We start from the raw sequence: 25257 nt of genomic DNA on the forward strand, positions 1-25257 counted from the left end.
AAATGCTTTGAACTGTGTGACTTCTACTGTATCCAGAACCACATCAACCTGAAAACAACCTGGTATGCATAGCAACATTCAGTTATTCTTTCATTGTCTCAGATTAAATCAGCATTCAAATACGTAGACTTGTTTAACGGCAGCAAAACAGCACCTCTCTGACAACAATGTATGCCCTTCTGTTCTTGCAAATTCTAAGTCCCTTCTCCACAGCTTGGAGGTTGAAAGCAAACCCACCCAAATGTGGTCAAGTGGAAATCTAGACCAAGAGTAAATTTTACTTGGACCTCCCCAAGGTTCTGGTCACGTGATGTCTCCTGCCTTTCTTCTCTCTCCCAGTCTCTTGGGAAACAGCTGCAGCGGTAGGTATATGTGGCAGGCTATAATTTAAACTAGACGTATGTATGTTGTGGTTTAACCCCAGCTGGCAACTAGGACCACACAGCTGCTCACTCACTTGCCCCAGTTGGGATGGGGGAGAGAATCGAAAGAGTAAGAGTGAGGAAAAAATCGTGGGTTGACATTAAGACAGTTTAATAAGTAGAGCAAAAGCAGTGCATGCAAACAAAGCAAAACAAGGAATTCATTCACTGCTTCCCATCAGCAGGCAGATGTTCAGCCATCTCCAGGAAAGCAGGGCTCCATCACATGTAATGGTTACTTGGGAAGACAAATGGCATAACTCCAAATGCCCCCACCTTCCTTCTTCTTCCCCCAAGCTTTATATACTGAGCATGACATCATATGGCATGGAATATTCCTTTGGTCAGTTGGGGTCAGCTGTCCCAGTTGTATCCCCTCCCAACTTCTTGTGCACTCCCAGCCTACTCACTGGTGGGGCAGTGTGAGGAGCAGAAAAGGCCATGACTGCTTAGGAACATCCAAAACCACCAGTGCACTATCAACACTATTTCCCATTCCAAATCCAAGACACAGCACCATACCAGCTGCTAGTAAGAAAGTTAACTCTATCCCAACTGAAACCATGACAGTGTACATATGAACACATGGAAACGAGTGTACTCTGATGAGACATTAACACTTCTAAGTAGTTACAGACATGGAAAAGTATCAGAGGACAGGTGAAGCAGCACCTGCCAAATGTGGGCAACTCAGAGAAGGACACTTGAAGGCTGCAAGCAAGGATGTGCATTGAATTTCATACTAATCCCAGAGACAAACGAGCAGGTAAGCTTGGGCACAGCAGCAATTTCAAGGTGGCTCACTGCAGCACAGAAAGGCACCGCAGGCATTTTGCTTCTTCCTCACCTCTTGCCTGGCTCCTGGGGAGGACATTGCCTGGGAAAGTTTTGGAAGCGCTAGGGAGAGGGAGCACACAGACAGTGTGTTGTGAGCTGAGGCCCGGCTCCACCAGGAGCCGGCCCGAATTTCAGGAAGGGCTTCCCCGCGCTGCCCCACAGCACCGGCTCCTCACAGGGCGGCAGCTGACCCACATCACAGCCCCACGCCTTGAGGCTGCCGGAGCACCCACGGCTCTCCTGCGCACGAAAAGGACCACGTGGGAACAGGGACACCCTCCTCATCCAACACCTCCGCCAGCTCCCAGGCGCGGCCCGACCCCGTCCGTCCGCACACAGCCAAACCTTGCCCCGCCCCTGATGAGCGAGCGCGACGCCAGCACCTGTGTGGGGGTGGGGTGCCACCACGGGCCGCTGCACCTACAGGCGACCGCCCCGCGCCGCCTGCTGCTGCCAATCCGCGCCCGACTCCCACCTCCCTCCCTACGCCGTTTCCGTAGCGTGTTGGAGTACTAGCTTCCCCTAAGCCTTAGGGCTCTATGTGACCCGCTAGAGAAAATGGCGGCGGTAAGGAGTCGCACTTCGTTGTCGGGATTATCCTCGGTCAGCAGCACGGAGGCGGCTGCCGCCGCCGCCAGGAGCCTGAAGGGCAGCGCGGGAAGTGTCGCTGGGAGCGGTGGGGGGCTCCTGCGGGAGGCGGGCGGCGAAAGCCGGGAGCAGCGCTCTGACTGGAGACGGAAGCAGCCGCGTAAAGTGCGGAGCGTGGAGCTGGATCGACTGCCTGAGGCGCCCCTCTTCCTCGCCGCTTCCTCGTCCTCCTCTTCGCCGGAGCTTCCCGAGACGCTGCTGCTCCACTACCTGCCCGGGCCGCACTCCAGCCCCGCCAGCCCGGCTGCCTCACCCAGCTGCTGTGCTGAGTTCCTGGAGCCGCTGTCGGCAGGGACCGACCCCGTCGCGGAGCGGAGGATGGAGCCGTGCCCTCCGGAGAGGTGAGGGGGGGGTGGTAGTGGAGGCGGCGGGGCTGTTCCCGCGAGGAGGGCTCGGGCGTCTTGTTCCCGTTTCCCCGTGGGCGTCCGGCCGCCGTCTGGCCGGGGGCGGATGCGGGGGCGGTGGGAGCCGCCCGCCAAGTGTAGGGCTGGGGCGTGGTGGGCAACCCTTGCCCGCCGCCTTCCCTTGGGGCGCGGAGGCACCTGGTGCGTGCTTGAGGGAGGGGGGTCGCCTGCAGCTGTCAGGCGGTGTGGGGCTGTGCGGGGCCCAGCAGCCGGCACCGGAGGGGCGGGGCAGCGCGTCGCGTCCCTGCGCCATGGGTGATTAGCGGCGTGGGAGCCGAGCTGTGTGGGTGGGTGCTTCTGTGTTTAACTTCTGCTGGAGTCCCAAAAGGCTTTGGAGTTTGAGTTTGTGGTGGTGGCGGCCGGGACCGGGGTCGGATTGTCAGCCTCTGGACCTCAGTGCGAGTGGAGCCCGTTAACTCTTCTTGCAGCTCTGTCGGCTTGGCGCCGGAGCAGGGCGCGAGAGTGCGGCGTGGTTCAAGCGGTAGCTGTGCTTCTGATACCCACCGAGTATCTGACTGCTTGTCCTGGTTTAAGCGACGCAGGACTAATTTCTCTTCTAATGCTTTGGAAAACTGCGCTGTTAGAAGACTCTAGTGTCTGAATTTGTGAAAATATTTACTTTATAGCCAGCTAGGCTATGTCGGTTTCAAGGTCTCAGTGTTTTTGAGCCTTGCCAGGTGCAGGGATGAGGAGGAGCAAGACCCTTGACCCAAGATGGCCAAAAGGATTATTTCATACCATGAATGTCACATTCAACATAAATTAGAAAGTTTGCTGAGGAGTTCTCTCTTTTCCTTGGTGGCTGTGATCCTGAGAACTTCTTGCCCCAGCGTCGGACCCCTGAGGCCTTCCCTTCCTCCTGAAGCTGTAGCGCTTACAGCGTCCGACATTTGCTGTCCACTGCTGGGAGTGCACAGCTTCCTACTGATATGATTGGCTGAGTATAATCCTTGTATATTTTATCTTGGTATTGGGATCAATATTGGTTCTTTAGTGTTATTAATGTTAATTATCTAGTCTTATTCTATTAAAGCTGTTTATATTTCAACCCTCCTCAGGTTTCCTTGTTTTTTCCCCGATTCCCCTTCCCGGGCGGGGAGGGGTCGTCTGGTGATAGAATAATTGTCTAAATGACAATAAATTGTTATGGGTTCCTCAAACCGTAATTCAACTTTCTGCGCTTTTCTAGCAGATTACTGCACAAAATTGAGTAATTTAAATTTTTTTCTTTAAAAAAAAACAACTTATCTGAAGTCTAATTCTAAATTGCAGCATCGTGATATTGCAGAACTGATTTCTTTGATTCTTAGGAAGGGAGGGGAAGGGAAGGAAAGGAAGGCTTTTAAACATAAATACTCGATATGGTGTGGTCCTAACGTATAAGAAATCTCTACTTAAAGAAGGTTTAGTGGGGAATCTTAAGTGTTTCAGGAGAGGAAAAAATCATGTATGAATTTTGGCAAGTATCTTGAGCTTTTTTTGAGACAAAGATGGCGCTAAGAGTCATGAGTCGGGAATTTATAATGTACTGTATCTCATAATGCAGTTGTATCCAGTTCCACGGCTTTCAAGGAAAACGAAGAATCAGTGTTGGAATATGTTTAAAACAACTCAGAGTCTCCTGCTGATAATAAGTGGGAGTTAGGCTTGATATTAGAGGTTCAGGAAGGTCAATATATGTTGCACTGATGCTGAAACATTGAGTCCATCCTTGCTAGTCAGTCCCACAGCAGCTGTGGACTTTTTTCCTTTCACATGGATAGTTTTAAGTACCTACGTTTGGACAAGTCAGTGTTTTGAGTGCATGCGTGAGTTAAAACCTCTTTCCCTTTCTCCCCAAATGCTCTCAGGAATGTTAGCAAATCACAGAAAATGCTAAATGCCAAGTGCTTTTCTCTTAAGTATTTTATTGAGATAGTCTACTTTTCAACTGTCTTCACAATAAATTTAAATACATGGCAGCATTAATAGTGACTTTTTCTTCAGAAATATCCTATAAATGCTCACGTATAGTATCTTAGTAATTCTGTATGTCACGTTACCAGTAATAATGTTAGACAAAGTACTGTTCTGTCAGACCATATCAAGAATTTAAAACATCTCTCTGCCCTTATTGTAATATTAATCTCCCTCCTTCAGCTAGAGCAAGTTAATTTGTATGTGAGTAGCAGTTAGTGTATTGCACGTTAAATTTGTGCATGCAGCTGTTGCCCAGACACTTAAGAGGCAAACTGAAGGGCATAATCAAAATAATATATTACGTGGAGGTTTTCTATTCTGTTTTTAAATACAGTAGTTGTACTTTCCTGTAAGATATACTGTTTGTTAAAAGATACTGTGCTTGCTCTGAAGTCCTCCTATCAGTCTCTGGTATTACAGTCACTTTCTTTTTAAATAAATTTTCTGTCTATGCTGGAAGACCTGCATGAGCCTCAGAATGAAGCTGAGAGGGAAAACTGACTCTACTGTGTGAAGTCTTAAATGTAAATAATACCATTTTCTTTAATCTCTCAACCTTTCTGTTTGTCAGTGCAGTAGAACAAATATTTTTCAATAAAAGCTGTGACTGTTATAAGTTATCTTTTTATATCGCTGTAAGAGGAGGAGAGAGTCATTTTACTAGGAAATGCAGCTTCAAGATAAAAGGTCTAAAGTGCTTTATCCCATGTCAATATACTGATGGTATATTGATTTGGTTTATAGAAAAAATTCTAACAGTGAGTTCAGTGATAACTGTAGTATGGTTTCTTGTAACTTGAGTTATAACTTCCAATTTGGGGCAAATCCATGTAGGCAAAATGCACCTCCTTCTCTGTGACTTTAACAATGTTCTCTTAAAATGTTCAAACCATTTAAGTGATGTTTATTTGTGTCTGAAATTGGTGTATATGACTTATTACATCCCTGAGTACAGGATTAGTTTTATTGCCATAACCCTGTTTTTATAAAAATGAAAAGCAGGAAATGCTGTGATTAGTCTCCTCTGGATACAGTAAACATGTACTGTGTGACTTGGGTGAAAATTAAGTGTTTAAATTTTGAAAATGCATATGCTAGCTATGGTGGACTTGTCAGTTCAGCTGCAAGACAACCTTTGTAGGTACTTATGCTGTATTTTCTGCAGTTGCTGTTTGTATTGATGCCTGCTAGAGATAACAAAGACACACTGTGAAACTGAAGTTTTGACTGTATGTACAAGTGTACTATTAAAAGCTTGTCAATTTTTATCTCTGCTTATCAATTTGTAGCACCTTTGACTTTCAAAGGAGGGCATGAATGTATTAACAGAGCACTGGACTGGGCAGTGGAGTAGGAACAGAGGGAGAACAAGTACAGTGAAATCACAGGTTTTTTACTGTTTTTTTTTTTTTTTTTACTGAAATGATAATGTTCTCAGTTCATGTTCTCAGAATGTAGCTAAGGTAAAAAATGTAGCTTATTTACCTTGGCAAGAATAGCTAAGGTAAAATATAATTATTTTTTTTAACCAAGTCCATAATGCTGGATATTTTTCACTGTCTGCTTAAATAAGCTACCAAACTTTCTGCTTCCAGTTTAAGCTGAATACTACTGTGAGGGAAATTCCACCTCCTACCTCTTCTGCGCTCTGTGGCTTGAGAGTGGTTTTGGAAGAGGGTCACCCTCTACCATATCTGATTCTTATCACTGTTAGTTATTGCGAGCGGTAGGGTTCTACTTAAATGGTTTGATCTAGTATGGCAGTTCCTTTGTTCCTATGCAAAGTAAATAGATTGTGACTAATATGAAGCTTTCTGTCTCATTGAATTTAGTGATACTTAAGGTTCAGTCTTCACTGTCAGTCAGTGGAGTCTAGGTACTGCTCAGTGCGATACCTGTGTGTAGATGTGTGCAATTGTGCCTTAGCCAAACCTCAAACACGTAGAGTACAAGATACTTTTGAAGAACAGTTTTTCCTTCTGTATGATGAATTTGAACTTCATGAGATTTTTTTACTGTGCTAATGCATTTGTTACTGCTTGAAGTTGGAGTAAAGGTAATGGTGCAGTTGTGCAAAAGTTTATCCCAGTGTAGAAGAGGATGAGGTGGGAGGAGAAACAAGCAGCTGGGGGTGGGGTGACTGTGGGAATGCTTCTGTTGGCTTTTGCTGGCTTTCAGTATTGGTGAAACTTGGCTTAAGCTTGTATAAAATAGAAATTATACATTGACATGTAGCTGTTCTTTAAACAAACTTGTAAAGCTAGTTTTTAGAATCTGCCAAGAACAAAGGGTTGTCTCTTTTTACTTTTTATCTGCTCTGCTCTCACTTAAAACTCTAGAACTGAAGTTCATTCTCTTGCTCGAGTTAAAGAGGATAGAAAGCCTTTAAGAGAGCTTCATTACTTGTCTTTAGGTGACTAGGAGGATGTTGCTTCCCTCCCTTTTTATCTTTACCCAGAGACTGAGTGCGTTGCCTGTAGAACACTTCTGATTTCCTGTCTCCCCACCCTGCAGAACTGGAGAATCCTGCTTGGTGGTGAATAGTCTTGATTATTTTTTCCTATAAGATAGGTTTGTGGGTTTGGAGTAGCGTGTGTGTGTGTGTTGGGACTTTTTGGATTTTTTTTCTTGTTTTTTTTTTTTTTTTGGAAGATCGGTTTTGGTGGATCTTGACTGAAAAATGTCCTAAAAGAACCCCAACCCCAGCAGCTCTGTTTACTCAATGCTTAAGAATCATTTGAAATTGGGAGTAGTTTACCTTCTGTCTGGAAACTGATGAAATACTCTTCAAATTGTCTTAATAAAAGCTGATACAGCCATCACTCCCTCTTAATTTTGATCCACTTTTTGGATAGCGCTCAGCATCTGATGACTAAGGATTTGAAGGTGTTTGTAAAAAGTGTGTGTGTTCTTGTTTGTTTTTTTTTCCTTTTTTTTTTAAAATTAAAATTTGTCATTGAATATTCTGGTTTCTCTGCTATGAGATGAAACTGGAATTCAAGTCAGTCTACCCTTGCTTCACACTGTCTCAGTGTATTTTTTTTTTTGTATCCCTGAAGTGTAAACTATTCTCATAATTAATCGAAATATTACATAATACTGCTTGTTCTCATCTCTCTTATCCTAATATTCTAATTTGTAGTGGAATGGCTACTAACATACCTGTTACATCAGGTGATTTCAATTCTTCCCTAGTATTTCTCATCAATAGATTTCACAGTGTTTATTGTAAGACACACTACTGTTGATACTGTACCTCCTTGTAACTTACCCTAGGTTACTGTGGAAGGTAGGAGTAGAGTGCTGTAGAAATGGGTTTTGCAAGTTACACCATCCTGACATCTGATCACATCTGACATCTTGTTTTCTGAACTCTTTTCCATCCTCATCTTGAGCATCCTGTCATCTTGCTTTTGAGCAAACTGAAATAAGTCTCTGCTCAGCTGTCAGCAATGATGATCAGGTCCTCTTGTGAGCTGATAGTTAACCCTCAAAGGTATGCAACTAATACTCCTTGTTTGGACCCATGGATATGCATTTCACTTCACTAGTTAGTTCTGGCAAATACTGTCTTGCACTCTGAGGATTCTTTTCTTTATGACCATCATGCTTCTATTTTCAGAATTGTTCCTTTCAGATGCTGAAAGGGCTTGGTATTGAAAGAAAAAAGATCTAATTTGTGATAATACCAGTTTGAGAAACAGTTTTTCTTTTTAAACAAACCAGTATTATCTCTCATTCTACTACCAATAAATGCCTGTGGAAGTTTAATTTGGTAATCCTTTATTTTTATTTTTTTTAAAAAGGGAAGCTTCAAAGCTTAGTGGATAATAGGGTCTCCCCATTACCTTCAGGTAATATTTACCTGTTCTATATCTGAAGAGGCATACAAAATTCAAATATCTGAAACATGTGGTGAAACTTACAGTGACCTCCAGTTTGCAGTTCATGTAGAGTTTATTGACCTTGTTGGATTAATGCACTCCAGTGGGCAGGTATTTGTCTGTTGTCATGGTTAAGATAATATTTTAATTGCCTTAATTTATGACAGTACTCTAATTTCTGGTTGCTGAATGCATACTTTGAAAATTCATGTATAGTCAGTGACAGTTTTCTCAGTTTATCACTATTTTACACTTTTAAAACTTTTTTAATGTTTTTAGATTGCAGAGTTACAAGGTATGATACTAATATTACTTTCACTTTTTTTTCTTGTAGCGAGTTTTAATTTTACCACCACATATGTAGTCGGTATTTTAAACGTTCCCATAAAATACATCTGAAACTTCTGGGTTTTTTTCACTGAAGTAAGTATCTCTACAGATGCCTAGCCTATGACTAAAGACTTGTTTGCTTAATGTAAGAAAATATTGCAGTTGTGATTAGCATGGAAGCTCACTGAAACAGTGCTAATGTGTTCTTAAAAATTTGGAAAGGATCTCCCATATTAAGGATCCATATTGCTTATTAATTTTTTGGTTTATTTATATAATTAAAACATAGGTGATGGTTCCTATAGTTGTGTGAAATGCATTATCAGGAAGTTCAAACTTGAAATGGAAATGTGAAACAGCTGTTTTTTAACAGTGGGGTTGGATGGAGTTTCTCTTAAAACTATATTAATATACATAAACTTATTTTTAAAAAGTTATTTCAATAATGTCTGCATATAGTTCTGGAAAACAAGCTCTTCTGTAAACATAGAACAGACATGAATTTGTTGTCTTTTAACTGTAAGCTCTCCTTTTATTTGTAATTAACAGTTCAATACAGTAGTTTTCCTGTGTTCTGCAGGAACATTGGATGCCCTAGCCAGTAGGAAGCACAGGGGCACTTGGGTTTTTATTAGGTTTTCAGTCATAAGTGTGGAAACTAGTTCTTCCATACTGCCAAGCAAATGCAGCCATGCTCTTCATTGCCTGACCTGCGCTTGTGGCTGATGGCTTCTGATTAGGTTACTGTAACAAGCAGAACTAGCTTTCTCTTTGAACCTTGAAGGTCAGGGCCAGGATCTCCTACATTGGTATCCTCTACTCTACAGAGGCTTGTTCATGCTTTCTTCAAGCATCTTCCTAAAAATAACTGAGAGTTTTAGTTTCTTCCCCTGACAAGAATTTGCTCCGAGTTGCAACTGTATGTTTTGTATACTTCTCTTGTGAGGAAGAGCAGGGGTATGTCAGGAAGAGGTCTTGAAGGCATGTAGATTGTTCTCTGTATTTGTTTTAAGCTGGTCTTACAGGAAGAGGGAGGAGGAGGAGCTTCCCCACCACCTGCCTTGTGTACAAGAAAACATGAAATGAAATTCCTTAAGCCATGCAGATCTCTAGCAGAGAGCAATGTCTTTGGGGTTATCACTTAGAAAATCATGTGTACATATGGTAAAGAGGAACAGTGCTACTGTATCTTCGGTTTTGTCTTTTAAGCATGTGATTAAGTTCTATCATGTTCAGGTACAACGGTAAACCATCTGGTCCTGGTAAATATACTGAAGCATATAACTTCCCTTAGTACCTCAGTAGAAAATTAATATGCTCTACTGTTTGCTTGTTCTGACCTGCTCCGAGCTGCATGTTTGTGGCAGTATTTTACAGTTCTGCCGCTAATGAGAATGCCTAGCGAAGCCAAGTGGGGAAGGACAATGGCTTTGGTATTTTGAAATCAGCTATGTATGAATTACATTCCTATATCTTTAAAATTGACTGCAAATGGGAGTAGAGGTCCAGTGACAGGGCAGGCCACTTGGAGACCCTGGGATTCAAGACTGCAAGGGGAGAGTGCAGACAGAACTTTAGGCTTTTGGCTTCCTTTCAGTCCACAGGGTGGACTGCTGAAGAGCTAGCAAGGGGAACTAGTAGGAAATCTGCCAGCTTCTATTGCATAGACAAAGTTCTATAGGAGCTTCATCATAATGGGTCTCTGACTTTTTCTGAAATAACAAATAACTTAAAAAAAAAAAAAAAAAAAAAAAGTATTTTTTCCAGGCAGCAGCTTAGCTGTATGCATAAGTCATTCCCATGTCTTTAACAGTACTCATGTATGCATAAATATTTGAGACCTAACTAATTATAAATAGCTGGGACCTAAACAAAAATACAGGTTTTAATCTTGTGAGCATCTAGTAAAACCCTTGTGCAATAGTGGAGCCTTATAGGCTATATTGGTATTCTTTTGAGCAAGTGTTCACTTCTTGTGTATCTGTCCAATTTGTGGTATTGGTGCCTTAGGCTGAGATAAAGTAAGGTTTATCACTGAGTAGGTGAAACTGGGTTTCATTCAAAACCCGAATCCCAATTCAAAGGAAAATCAGGACCTGAATTACCGCTACGCCCACCTTAGAGTTATATGTGACTGTTGCAGGGTTCTAACTGAAACTTCTCTGCTCATCAGCTTTATTGAGCTACTGGCAGTAGGGCAACGCTAGCATGAAGCCTGTTGTACTCGCAATGACTAGGTAAGTGCTGTGCATCTTGGGGCCTTCAGCTACATAAAAACCTGGTATGGGGTTCATAAGATTAGTGATGCTTCAGGCAGGAGGTGCCTATGGAGCTTGGGAAAAAGAAGCATGTGCACTCGCAGCCCAGAAAGCCAACCGTATGCTGGGCCGCATTAAAAGAAGCGTGGCCAGCGGGTCGAGGGAGGTGATTCTGCCCCTCTACTCTTCCCTGGTGAGACCCCACCTGGAGTACTGTGTCCAGCTCTGGAGTCCAGCACAAGAAGGACACGGACCTGTTGGAATGGGTTCAGTGGAGGGCCACAAAGATGATCAGAGGGCTGGAGCACCTATGCTATGAGTACAGGCTGAGAGAGTTGGGGTTGTTCAGCTTGGAGAAGAGAAGGCTCCAGGGAGACCTTATAGCCGCCTTCCAGTACCTGAAGGGGGCCTACAGGAAGGATGGGGAGGGACTCTTTATCAGGGAGTGTGGTGATAGGACGAGGGGTAATGGTTTTTAAACTGAAAGAGGGTAGACTTAGATTAGATATTAGGAAGAAATTCTTTATTGTGAGGGTGGTGAGGCAGTGGAACAGGTTGCCCAGGGAAGTCTTGGATGCCCCATCCCTGGAAGTGTTCAAAGCCCCATCCAACCTGGCTTTGATCAGCCTGGTCTAGTGGGAGGTGTCCCTGCCCATGGCAGGGGGGTTGGAACTAGATGATCTTTAAGGTGCCTTCCAACCCAAACCATTCTGTGATTCTATGAAGATCTGGTAGTGTAGCATGTGTTTCAACCTACAAGACCTACTGGGTCTAACAGAATTTCCACATATAAATGTGTTTACATTTATGTATATTTAGCACTCTTAGGTTGCTTCTGCCTAGGCCTTGCTGATAGTATTTCGGTACATGCTGACTTGTGAAATATCTAAAAAGGGTGAATTTGTCATGATTAAAACCCTGATTCAAAAGACATAACACTGAAAGTTGTTAAAAGTATGAATATGATTTTATTTTTTGTTTTTTCGTTAATAAGCCTAGGACCTTTTTAACTATAAATAGCTATACTTAAGGAGCCATAAGATTTTTGGGGGGGGGGGGGGGGAACACCCAAACCAAAACTGTTTGCTTGTTCTGGCTTATTGGGAAAATAATTCAGCTCTGTTTCAACTAATGCTTGTAAGGGAAGACTACTGAACAGATTAACCTTCTCCCATTATCATTGGTACAAAATGCACACGAAGTTTCTCTGATCTTGGAGCCAAAAGGTCTATACGCTACCCTGATTTGCACAACTGGTAAGTAGGTAAACTGTCTTGGAACAAAGCCAAAAATAGATGGAGGACTGATTTATACAACTGCTGCATTTTCAGATCTGTGAAATGTTGTCATCTGTGCAAGAGAGCTCTACTAGTTATACTAGTTGGGACCAGCTGTGCTCTTTTTTCCCCCTCTGTGGGGAGAATACAGCTTGTGTTATGGGAGCTGGTACCTTAAGAAGGATGGGCTTCTTTGGGGGAGAAGACACAGTTGTCTCTGGATTTTAGAATACTTATGCAGCGAATGTGATGACAAATAAATTTATGATTTGGTGGCGGCACAGAGCAGGCCTATGGATTTTGCCCTGAAGAAATTTTTAAGACCACAAAAAAACCCACCTTGAAACCACAAAAAATTAGTGGGCAAGCACAAATGCAGTTGATGTTTTCTTTGTGGTTATAATTGGCCAAGGTTTTTGGCATTTGTCAGTAACAGTCTATCCAATCTTTCAGATTTCTTTACAATCAGTTTCAGAAAATAAAATATTGCATAGCACTTGCTTCAACCACCCACCCCACCCCCGTAAGCTCACTTCAGAGAACCAACATCTCACTTTCTCTCCTGAAGGTCCAATGTCTGTTTCATTGCATTTCTGAACCTTATTGTGCTAACATCTGCATTTTGATACCTAAAAGAAAATGGGAACATGAGTTTAGCACTGTTACTACCTTTCCATTTTCAAATAAATGGCATGTTTTTCATAACTGGGAGGGGGAAAAAGCTGGCTCTCATAAGGGAAATGGTTAATGTAGCTAGTTCTTACCATGGCAACTTTTGATAAGGATCTGTTGGGTTACTGTATACTTATTTGCTGTCACTAAAATGAGTTGAAAAGTTTAACTCTTTCAGTTCAACTACGTTAGTCCTTCAGAAACTGTGAATGGGCAGTCAGTAGAAGTATTGAGAATTGTGCTGTTCCATAGTCATACAGCACCTTGCTTCTAACTTTGTGTAGATGCGTGGCTGGCTAATGCTTAACCCAGATATATTAAGCCAGTAGATGGGAAGGCTCTTGTGAGTGTTGACTTTCCTATCTGCAGTGGTCAGAGATACTGTTTGGGTCCTATATCTGAATGTTTGCATATTACGCATTGTTAGAAATATGACTGAAACTGACTATGCAAGCACCTTTAGTTTTCCAGGATAGAATTACGTGACAACGTGTTCTTTACTTGTTCTGTGCAGTCTGGACTGAAGTCAGTCTTGTTCCAATTCCATTTCAAAGGTGTGTCTTCCTTCTGATGGACTTGGGGCTCAGTCACCCTAGTCACAGATTCTGCATTCTTTTGCCTGTAAGTTTAGTGTAGCAATTAAGTCAATGGGTGACATCAGTCTTCAGCTTCTAGTTCACAGCCAGGCCACTTCCAGTACCCAGTATAAGGTTAACCTGTTGAGAAAAGTATTTCCATAAACAGTCTATTAGTAAGACACAAGGGTGTGACTTATTTCATACAGTGACTTTTTCCACCTATAGTTCTACCAGTGTTTCCTGGAAACTAGTTTTTAATTCTGGTTTCACATGTGATGTAGTTTCACAGTGATTTGAAAAGCACTCTACATGCCTGTTTGAAGAAGTGAGACTGCTTTCTTAGTTGTAAGTTATTCTTGCATTTTTTGAGGCTGTTACTGAGATGCAAGTCTTCATGGTAAGAAGTAAAATGAGTCTAAGCCATCTTTAGTGATCACAAATGTTTGTTTAATCTTTGAATATTTATTAACTTAGAAATTAATTTATCTTTGTGTTAAAGTAAATGCTCTTTACATCCTTTTCTTTAGATGCTTATCTCATCTGAAGGTCTTTTAGAATAGTATGCTTTTCACTGATCTTAAAATCTGCCTTTTTCAGATGTGTTTTAGTGACAGTAGTTAAACTTTTAAGACATTCTGATCACACATTGATTTAACATAAGATTCCTCTTGTAATCTCTTAATATGTGGCAATGCCATTAAACTAAAGCACCTTCCAGAGTTGCAAGAGGTGTGGATTTTTCCACTTTTTTCATTCTTTCAAAGTAGAACTTGTATTCTGTAGGGAAAATGAAATTGGATTATGAATTTGTAATAATTGGACAAATTATGGAATAGATTTCTTACTAAGTTATGTTAACACACATTGTTTGAAAGTCCATTCAGAAGAGTCATAACACAGCAGGGTGGTCACAAATGGGACTATAAACCAGTACAGCTGCCAAGCTGGTCAGACTGCTTGGCCATCACCTGTTTAATTTGTTGCTTCTTTATCCTTTCTTATATTGAAGCACAGCTGATGAGTAAAAGCTTTCTTAGTGGCACTTCAGGGAATGACTTTCAAATTCAGTTGTTACTGATTTCCTTCGGGTGAAAGAGATTTCCTCTGTAACAAGGAGTGTTATTTCCCCTTTCTTAAGCTGGTTACACTTCTATTTCCTGCTGCTTTATGACTCATTACTATAGTAGATATTACTGCTTCAAGTCAGTCCTAGGTTGTAGAGAGTAAGGAATGTGTGACTATAGGAGATCATCAGTAGTATCTATTTTATGTGTGTTTGTGTGTGCATGCATATATATACTTATCTAAATTTATATAAATATATACACAATCTCTTAAAGGTAATATAAAATGTAATGGCAGAGATGGAACATCTGCATAACACCCTCATAGGCTTTCATATTGTTTCAGCAAATAATCAACTCTTCATGTTATAAATTTTCTGACTTAAAATTTTAAGTAGCTTTGAACCCTCACTGTGAAGTTATGCATTATATATTGTGAACAGTTTTATAACTCTTAAAATATTTTAACAAAAATGCAAAGTTGTCTTATATTCCATCAAAACCAAACTAGCTGATAGTAATTAATCACAGAATGGTAGGGGTTGGAAGGGACCTCTGGAGATCATCTAGTCCAACCTCCCTGCCAGAGCAGGGTCACTTAGAGCAGGTTGCAGAGGAACGCATCCAGGTGGGTTTTGAATGTCTCCAGAGATGGAGACTCCACTATGGACAGAGCTCATAAAGGGTTTTGCCATAATTGTCACTATTGCCAGTAGTGGGTATCTCTTTCCCAGGCCATGTGCCTTTTTGAAGTATAATGAATACTACTGGTCATATATGTATCCCAGTTTGGCAACTTCTTGCCTGGAGCGTTTTGTGGGAGTTCTCCAGAAACCAGTAACATGACAGAACCTAAAATGCTCACATAAAGAGGTAAAAACAAATATTTCGTATAAGTAATTATTTAAGAGTTGTCAAAAGTTTACTGTAACAAAACATTCTTAATCTCAGAAGACTTTCCTGTCCTTTCCCATCCCCTACACAAATATTTTCTAATATTTTTGGTAGTGTCTTAATTGGATGGATCATTAGCTGAAGGCACTAGAAAGGCTTTCTTTTCAGGTGAGGTTGTGTTGAACAAGAATATTTTGGGAAATCGCAACTGCTCTAGTTGTACCTTAAGGACAATGAGAATGCTGTGCCAGTCTGGGGTGCTGCTTTTGTGAACATACAAATTACAGTAGTTATCGCATGTTGCCTGGCTTCTCAAAGTTGTATGCCAAGTGCTGCTTGTTTTGGCAAGAGATACTTAGTTTCCCTTAGCTTTGTAAGAAGGTGAAGAAGGTGGGAGGGAAGTGCAGGTTGAGAATCTTCCCTAAGCAGTTTGGCCATCCATTAAATTATTTATTTAATTCAGTAGGGCAGATACCTATTAAAAGGTAGGCTAGAATACTGTGCATTTTGATTCTGCTTCATTCTTGTATGTAATTGTGTAAAAAAAAAAAAAAAAAAAAAAAAAAAGTCACGTTGCACTGAAGTTAAATTCAGGTTTTAGTTGATACTTGCTAGAGGAAATTTAGCAGATAACTACTTAGAATCATAGAATTGTTACAGTTGGAAGGGACCTTAAAGATCACTGAGGCCAACCATTAACCTAGCACTGCCAAGTTACTACTAAACCATGTCCCTCAGCACTACATCTATGTCTTTTAAATACCTCCAGGGATGGTGATTCTACCGCTTCCCTGGGCAGCCTGTTCCAATGCTTGGCAACCCTTTCGGTGAAGAAATACTTCCTAATATCCAATCTAAACCTCCACTGGCACAACTTGAGGCTATTTCCTCTTGTCCCATCACCTGTTACTTGGGAGAAGAGACTGACCCCCACCTCTCTGCAACCTCCTTTCAGGTAGTTGTAGAGGGCAATGAGGTCTCCCCTCAGCCTCCTCTTCTCCAAGCTAAACATGCCCAGCTCCCTCAGCCGCTCCTCGTAAAACTTATTCTCCAGACTCCTCACCAGCTTCATTGCCCTTCTCTGGACGTGCTCAGTACTGGAGGTGGGGCCTCACCAGTGCTGAGTACAGGGGGACAATCACTTCCCTAGTCCTACTCACCATGCTGTTGGCCTTCTTGGGCACCTGGGCACATTGCTGGCTCATATTCAGCCAGCAGTCGACCAACACCCCCAGGTCCTTTTCTGCCAGGCAGCTCTCCAGCCACTCTTCCCCAAGCCTGTAGTGCTGTATGGGGTTGTTGTGACCCAAGTGTAGGACCTGGCACTTGGCCTTGTTGAACCTCATACCATTAGCCTCAGCCCATCAATCCAGTCTGTCCTGCAACACCTTTCTAACCTCAGGCAGGTCGACACTCCTGCCCAACTTGGTGTCATCCGCAAAGTTACTGAGGGTGCACTCAATCCCTTCATCCAGGTCATTGATAAAGATGTTAAACAGAACCAGCCCCAATACCCTGGGGAACACCACTCGTGGCTGCCCGCCAACTGGATTTAACTTCATTCAGCACCACTCTGGGCTTGGCCCTCCAGCCAGTTTTTAACTCAGCAAAGAGTACTCCCATCTAAGCTGTGCGCAGCCAGTTTCTCCAGGAGGATGCGGTGGGAAACTGTATCAAAGGCCTTACTAAAGTTGTTTGTGGAAGACTGTTGCCTGTGGAAGGGACCCCACTCTGGAGCAGGGGAAGAGAGCGAGGAGGAAGGAGCAGAAGAGACAATGTGTGATGAACTGACCACAACCCCCATTCTTCATCCCCCTGTGCCACTTAGGGGGAGGAGGCTGAGAAATCGGGAGTGAAGTTGAGCCTGGGAAGAAGGGAGGGGTGGGGGGAAGGTGTTTTAAGATTTGGCTTTATTTCTCATTACCCTACTCTTATTTGTTTGGCAATAAATTAAATTAATTTCCCTGAGTTAAGTCTGTTCTGCCTGTGATGGTAACTGGTGGGTGATTTCCCTGTCCTTATCTTGGCCCGTGAGCCTTTTGTTATATTTTCTCTCCCTTCTGTTCAGCAGAGGAGGGGGAGTGATAGAGTGGCTTTGGTGGGCACCTGGCATCCAGATAGGGTCAACCCACCACGCAGTAGCATAGACTCCTAGTCTAACTGTGTGTTTGCATGTTCTACCCAGTGCTGAATTTTGTGTTACATTGGTTGCACTGACAGTGGTAAGTTGAAAACTTGTCTGCTCTAGTAGCAGATCATATAGACAAGGGCTGCAATTTTTTTGTATCCCTCTAGAGCAGGTAAGTGTGACTGTAAGCAAGACAATATTTTCCTGTATTTTGTCATGGTATAGCTAGGTTTTACAGTGTTGATTATGAATTAATTATATTCAGACTATCTGAAATCCAACATTGTTGGGGTGGTGTGCTAAAGCTTAATATGTAGGCAGATACAGGTAATGGGTATAACACATCTGTGCATTAAAGCAATATTAATGTTAAAGTTTCCTTTTAGGGAGTGATACATGCGATAAGATTGCAGCAGCTTCTGAAGTTCTTCTGTCTTGCTTGTGGAACTTGACAGAACTATGGAAATAATGTCCCGTACATAGGGCTTTGTGTAGCAGGCTCTCTGTTTAATGTGTAGATTCTTAAAATGTTTAATGTATTAGCAGCAACAAAATTTAAGATTAAGTACGTTCACTTTATGATTCCTTTGTAAATAAGACACTCCTCCTACAGGGACTGACACAGTTTACATGCTTTCCCCATATAGCTTTAACTTGCCCTGCAAGATCTTTCTTAAAAAAAAAAAAAATTCCAAGAACACTGCTAATATGTGTGTGAAACTAAAAATAAAAGCTCTGATACTTCTTCACTTTACAAAATAAAGTATGCAAGTATAATTGGAATAAAATCTCTGCTGATCAGGACTCAGGTTTCTCTTGAGCTGTCTTAAATAAAATGCAAAAATGTTTTTAATTCCACCCCTGTCTGAATCATGCTCAATAATTCCTAATAGTGATTGTTCTTGTTAATTGGGTTGATAGTTGACTCAACTGTTTTTGTGTTCTAGAACAGGTACTCCTGAAACAGGGGCCTACATGTTTCTCCAGGGTTTATAGCTTAGTTTTAAGGAATTTGTGAAATACAACTAAGAAAGGCTTTTCTGTACAAAGGCATAGTTTCACAATGAAAAATAAAGTCTGTAAATCAAGAAGTTTGAAAACCATGCTGTAAATTTGGGGTTGGGAGGAAAGCCTTCTAAAGAAAACTTTAATTTCAATATGGCCTTACTTCTCATGTGTAACAGTTAAATGTCATCCTCCAGATGGATGATAGGTTTCTCTGTTGGTACAATTTTCTCAATCATGTATCATGAGAAGTTTGGGAAAACGGTGGAACTTCTTTGCATGTATGTGCAACTAAGTGACTGCTCAACCTATCCAAAATGTTTTTAATGTTTTTAGTTTTAATTTCAGCACATTGGCTAAAGTTTACCTTTACTAACAAAAATTAAGGTATACATAAAGTTACTGTTAAAAGCATTAGCATATTCTGTTTTACTAGTCTCAGGGAAGTAGTACATTTGTTTTCACTTCACTGTATAGCTTGGGTAAGCATTAATACTTCATTTTAGCCTGACCACATGTTTGATACCAGATTTTTTTAATTGGCTCCTTCTGGAGGGGGCAGGGATGAGGCAAGGAAACCTTGTCATTGCTGTACATGAATACTTAGGCATTGTGAACGAAGTGTAGGAGCATCTCAGCATTCTTCCTTAAATTAGGAATACTTGTGAAAGGGCCTTGCTAAGATTTCTTGATGCAAAGTTACTGATAGCATCATAATTCCAGAGAACTGCTCCACAAAATTTCAGATTTAATCTGTAGAGGGGGAACACAATTGTGGACAGAAATGACTGTTTGAGAATTGTGTTAATGAGTTTACGTTGAGTGGTCCTCAAAAGCCTAGTGTGTAGTATTGTAAAACAAACACAATCTTGTCTTTTGTGCGATGTGGGAGAGCAATTTAAAAATCCAAAAGCACGCTTATGTATTCATGTTTCTTTTTTGAAGCTGTGGACTTCACTGAGTGTTGCTATTTCAGATGAAGCAATGTTTGAGGGTACTGCACAAATGAATAATAACCACTTCCTATTTAGACCTTTCTGAGTCCTTTTGGATGGCACTTCTTAAAACCAAGTTTTCCCTGATGATTGCTGGCTCATAGCTTGGAGTCTTTCTCGCAGTTCTACTTTGACTAGCTTAATTGAAAAGCTTGATTGGCCGCAGGCTTATTCTGTCAGCTACCTGAAAGATGGTCTGAGTATTTGTTGGTTGTATGTGATTGAAGAAAAATTAATATCACTAGTCTTAAATGGTTACTGATATCTTAAGTGATCGACAATGTATAGGAAATCAGAACCTATTAGCTTGAATGCTGACAGTCAATTTTTGACAAAGTAATGGAGCCCAGCGACAGGACAAGGGGCAACAGGCACAAACTGGAACACAGGGAATTCCATCTGAACATGAGGAAAAACTTCTTTACTTTGAGGTTGACAGAGCACTAGAACAGGCTGCCCAGAGAGGTTGTAGAGTCTCTTTCTCTGGAGGTATTCAAAACCAGCCTGGATGCATTTGTGTCCAGCCTGCTCTAGGTGAACCTGCTTTGGCGGGGGGGGTTGGACTAGATGATCTACAGAGGTCCCTTTCAACCCATACCATTCTGTAAGTCTTAATTTTGTAATATACTCTTTCAACATGAAAAAATTCCTCAATTCAATGTGAAGCTTGGAGGGTATGTTCACAGAAGTAAACTGTTGAACTGTATGCATAAAGCCTGGGACATAATAAATCCACTAAAAAGCTGACAATATTGAGAGTATTTCAAAATGAGAACAAAAGATTCTGGAAAGAAGACTGGGGTTTCTTCCTTTTGTGTTTCTGTGGAAGCTTATATTTTTTGCCTATGGACTCTAGTAGGCAATATCTTGTAGAGTTAGACAGCAGCAGCTTAAAAAGTCACTGTCTGCATATGTGTATTCCAGTGGCCAGGAGGTGTCATCAGCTGTAGCAGAGTGGATGTAAAGGAAAGCACGTTTTCTTGGATTGTTGTCCCAGTTTAAATATACTACCTTTACCTGCCAGTTAAAATTGATTTGGTATCATTACTTGTCCAAAACCAAGTAGTTGTTCTTTTGAAGTAACATGGTAGTATTGTATATAATGGCAAATACTGTGAAGAGAGAAAGTAGTTGTAATGAAAAGCTGAAAAAGACAATTTTAAGGGAAGTATTACTGCATTTCAAGTGAAAGCCAAAGAAAAGTAACTGAATATCAGCAAAATGGAAAACAATAATGCTAGAGAACATATATAGTAACTGCTTGCCCTAAGCATCTTTTCCAGCGCTAATGAATAGAATCTCCTCTGACTAAAAACATGAGGTTTCATTCTAAGGTGGAATATTGCTGTGCAAACTTTTTAAAATATGGGGTTACTTACTAAATGGTTGAAAAGTCTAATATGTTCTATATAAGAAGTTTAAATAAATGGGCAGATAGTTTGAGAAGGATATGACAATCATGCACTTGTAAAGTAGTAAATATCTCTGATGTTTGTCAGTATGAAATATTTAAAACAAGTCACAAATAAAGCCAAACTTGAATTCAAGCGTGTTATTTTAATTCCATTTCTTAATTTCCCTTTTTTAAGGGAATCTAATGAGAGAGAAGATCATTGTTGTTGAAAAGTCTCCTCTGCTTGAAGTGTGCGTGTATGTATATTCCAGGGCTCCTGATAGATAGATCTATTCCAGGTCGCTCGCCAAGGGACAGCTCCGGTGCAGGTACGTCCGCAAGGGAGCGGGGGTTCACGGCAAAAAAAAAGGAACTTTTCCTGAGCTTTCCAGAGCCGGGGAAAGGCCGAAAGAGCGCAGGCAGCCCGCGAGAGCCGGCAGCTCGCACGAGGGTTGCTGATGAGGCGGGGGCGGGGCCAGCAGTAACGGCGCCACCTCCACTCCCTCAAAAGGCGGGCCCTGGGGAGCGCCGCGACCAGGAGCGCTGAGAACAGAGCGGGCAAACAGAGTGGCGCGGCAGTTTGCACGGAAGGGCGCTGAAGGGCCGTACCAGCTTGACCAGGGAGCAATGGTATCCACCTGGCGGAAAGCCTTGGCCTCTCCAAGCCCTACAACCAGCAGGACTGAGGCAGCTTCCCAGACGGAGCTCTCATGGGAGCATGCTGCCACCCAGGTGTCAGGCTGCAGGGTGTGCCCTACCCTTATGCCAGTATCGCATGGCAACAGTAAGCATGTCTGTGGGAGGCATGCGTAGGTAGAGGAACTCCTCTACTCCTCCCGGAGCTCCGGGAGGAGGTAAGTAGATTGAGAACCATCAGGGAGTGTGAGAGGGAGATAGACTGCCGGAGTTGCAGTCTATCTCCCCTGAACCAAGCCCAACAGGCAGAAAGGCCACATGATACAGAGGATTCCCTGTCCTTTCTCTGCCTAGCTGAACAAGGTAACTTAGAGGACAGGGGGCTATGGGAACATGTTCCTGCCTGGTGAAGCAGGCATGTCTCCCCAGTAACTCCCCCACCTTCCTAGGTACCCTTAAAAAATAGGTATGAGGCTCTGCAAGGGGAACCCAATCATGACAAGGAAAATAATTCAATTTCCACAAAGGTGTCACCAAGGTTAAGTCAAACTACACCTCGCATCAAAACATCTTCAGTTAAGAAAAAAAGATGGGTCATTGTTGTAGGTGACTCCATCCTGAAGGCCTGATATGCAGATCAGCCTCACTTCTCAGGGAAATCTGCTGCCTCCCTGGGGCCTGGGTTAAAGATATAAAAAGAAAACTTGCCTCCCTGGTAAGCCCTTCAGATTACTACCCACTGCTAATTTTTCAGACAGGCAGAGATGATCTGTTAACAAGAAACTCAAGGGCGATTGAGACTTCTGGGCCTTGGGATGACTGGTTAAGGGGTCAGGAGCGCAAGTAGTGTTCTCCTCTGTCGTTCCAGTCACAGGGAAGGATGAGGGAAGCAACAAGAAGAGCCAGCAGATCAATACCTGATTCTGAGCCTGGTGTCAGCATCAGGACTTTGGCTTTTTTGATCACAGGATGGTTTGCATGACACCAGGTCTGCTGGAGACATATGGGGTACACCTGTCTCAAAAGCGGAAAAGGATCTTTTACAGGAGTTGTCAGGGCTCATCAAACAGTCTTTAAACTAGTTTTGAAGAGGAAAAGGGATGAATCCAGCAGCAGAGACATGAGGGTCATTGATGGGTTAGAAAGTATGGCTGCGCCTGGGAATGGACAGGTAGGAATTAAGGCAAAAAGGTGGCAGGACCAGTAGCCCAGCTGAAGTGCTTCTACACTAATGCACACAACATGGGCAACAAACAGGAGGATCTGGAAGCCATTGTGCAGCAGGAAAGCTATGATGTAGTTCCCATCACGGAAATGCTAGAGCATCTTCCTGGAGAAACTGGCTGCCGACGGGAGTACTCTTTGCTGGGTTAAAAACTGGCTGGAGGTCCAGGCGCAGAGTGTGGTGGTGAATAGAGTTAAATCCAGTTGGCAGCCGGTCATGAGTGCTGTTCCCCAGGGCTTGGTATTGGGGCCAATTCACTTTAATATCTTTGTCAACTATCTGGATGAGGGGATCAAGTGTACCCTCAGGAAGTTTGCAGACAACACCAAGTTAGGTGGGAGTGTCGACCTGCTTGAGGGTAGAAAGGCTCTACAGAGGGACCTGGACAAACCTGTGCCTGACAAACCTGGTGGCCTTCTATGAGAAGGTCACAACATCAATAGACAAGGGGAGAGCAACTGACATCGTTTACCTGGACCTGAGCAAAGCCTTTGACGCTGTCTCGCATGACATCCTGGTCTTCAAGCTGATAAAATATGGGTTTGATGGACTGACAATTCAGGGGATAAAGAACTGGCTTGACGGCCGCACCCAAAGAGTGGCTGTCAATGGGTCCATGTCTAAGTGGAGGCCAGTGACAAGTGGAGTCCCTCAAGGATCAGTATTGGGACCGGTCTTGTTTAACATCTTCGTCAGTGACATGGACAGTGGCATAGACTGCACCCTCAGCAAGTTTGACAATGACACCAAGCTGCGTGGGGTGGCTGACATGCTGGAGGGAAGGGATGGATGCCATCCAGAAGGACCTTGACAGGCTAGAGAGATGGGCCCGTGCCAACCTCATGAAGTTCAAGAAGGCCAAGTGCAAGGTCCTCCATCTGGGTCGGGGCAATCCCAAGCACCGATATAGGCTGGGCAGTGACTGGCTTGAGAGCAGCCCTGAAGAAAAGGACTTGGTGGTGCTGGTAGACGAGAGGCTCAACATGAGCCGTCAGTGTGCACTAGCAGCCCAGAAAGCCAATCTTATCCTGGGCTGCATCAGGAGAAGCGTGGCTAGCAGGTCAAGGGAGGTGATTCTGCCCCTCTATTCCACTCTCTTGAGACCCCACCTGGAGTACTGCGTCCAATTCTGGAGCCCCTACTACAAGAAAGATATGGGCGTGCTGGAACGTGTCCAGAGAAGGGCCATGAGGATGATCAGAGGGCTGGAGCACCTCTCCTATGAGGACAGGCTGAGAGAGCTGGGGTTGTTCAGTCTGGAGAAAAGAAGGCTCCGAGGAGACCTTATAGTGGCCTACCAGAAAGCTGGTGAGGGACTTTTTAGGATGTTGGGTAATGGTAGGACTAGAGGGAATGGATTAAAACTAGAGATGGGTCAATTCAGACCAGACGTTAGGAAGAAGTTCTTCACCATGAGGGTGGTGAGGCACTGGAACAGGTTGCCCAGAGAGGTAGTGGAAGCCCCATCCCTGGAAGTTTTTAAGGCCAGGCTGGAGGGGGCTCTGGGCAACCTGATCTAGTGGGAGATGTCCCTGTCCATGGCAGGGGGGTTGTAACTAGATGATCTTTAAGGTCCCTTCCAACCCTAACAACTCTATGATTCTATGACAGGATAGATCGATGGGTCAAGGCTAATGGTATGAGGTTCAACAAAGCCAAGTGCCAGGTCCTACACTTGGGTCACAACAACCCCATGCAATGCTACAGGCTTGGGGGAGAGTGGCTGGAGAGCTGCTTGGCAGAAAAGGACCTGGGGGTGTTGGTCGACTGCCGGCTGAATATGAGCCAACAGTGTGCTCAGGCGCCCAAGAAGGCCATCAGCATCCTGGCCTGTATCGGGAACAGTGTAGTGAGCAGAAATAGGGAAGTGATCATCCCGCTGTACTTGGCACTGGTGAGGCCCTACCTTGAGTACTGTGTCCAGTTTTGGGCCCCTCACTACAAAAAAAGACATTGAGATTCTGGAGCATGTCCAGAGAAGGGCAATGAAGCTGGTGAGGGGTCTGGAGAATAAGTCTAATGAGGAGCAGTTGAGGGAACTGGGGTTGTTTAGCCTGGAGAAAAGGACGCTGAGGGGAGACCTTATCGCTCTCTACAACTACCTGAAAGGGAGGTAGTAGAGAGGTGGGAGTCAGTCTCTTGTCCCAAGTAACAGGTGATAGGACAAAAGGAAGTGGCCTCAAATTGGGCCGGGGAGGTTTAGACTGTATATTAGGAAAAAAATTTACGCTGTAAGGGTTATCAAGCATTGGAACAGGCTGCCCAGGGAAGTGGTTGAGGCACCATCCCTGGAGGTATTTAAAAGACAGGTAGACATAGTGCTTAGAGATATGGTTTAGTGACGGTTTTTGTCAGTGTTAGGTTGATGGTTGGACCAGATGATCTGAAAGGTCCCTTCCAACCTAGGTAATTCTATGATTCTATTCTATGATAATTATCTTAGATATACTTGGCGTGCATGTCACTGAAAATGCCTTTGGTGTTTTATCATATAATCAGTGCTGTTGAATAGTTTTCACTAAGCAAGTAAATGCTTTTTTTTTTGGTAATCATACTTATTACATATTATCAGACACTGGAACAGGTTCCCCAGAGAGCTTCAGCAGTATAAGACTACTCTTATAAGGCAGTGGTCACTTTTGTGTGCT

At 43.0% G+C, this 25257-nt stretch overlaps 1 protein-coding gene across 7 annotated transcripts in view; it reads left to right on the forward strand.

Annotated features, from left to right (window-relative positions):
* The first annotated feature begins 518 nt into the window (after positions 1-518).
* LOC141735582 (mitogen-activated protein kinase kinase kinase 1-like) overlaps positions 519-25257 on the forward strand; it is a 96702-nt gene continuing 71963 nt past the window's right edge. For all 7 annotated transcript variants that reach the window (XR_012584790.1, XR_012584791.1, XR_012584792.1 and 4 more), the window contains exon 1: positions 519-2248. Coding sequence is in view for 4 of the 7 variants with exons in the window: in XM_074568596.1 (XP_074424697.1) it covers positions 1818-2248 (431 nt within the window). In the remaining 3 variants the exon portion in view is untranslated. The remainder of the gene's footprint in view (positions 2249-25257) is intronic.

The sequence above is a fragment of the Larus michahellis genome, chromosome W (genome assembly GCF_964199755.1).
Source record: "Larus michahellis chromosome W, bLarMic1.1, whole genome shotgun sequence".
NCBI lineage: Eukaryota > Metazoa > Chordata > Aves > Charadriiformes > Laridae > Larus > Larus michahellis.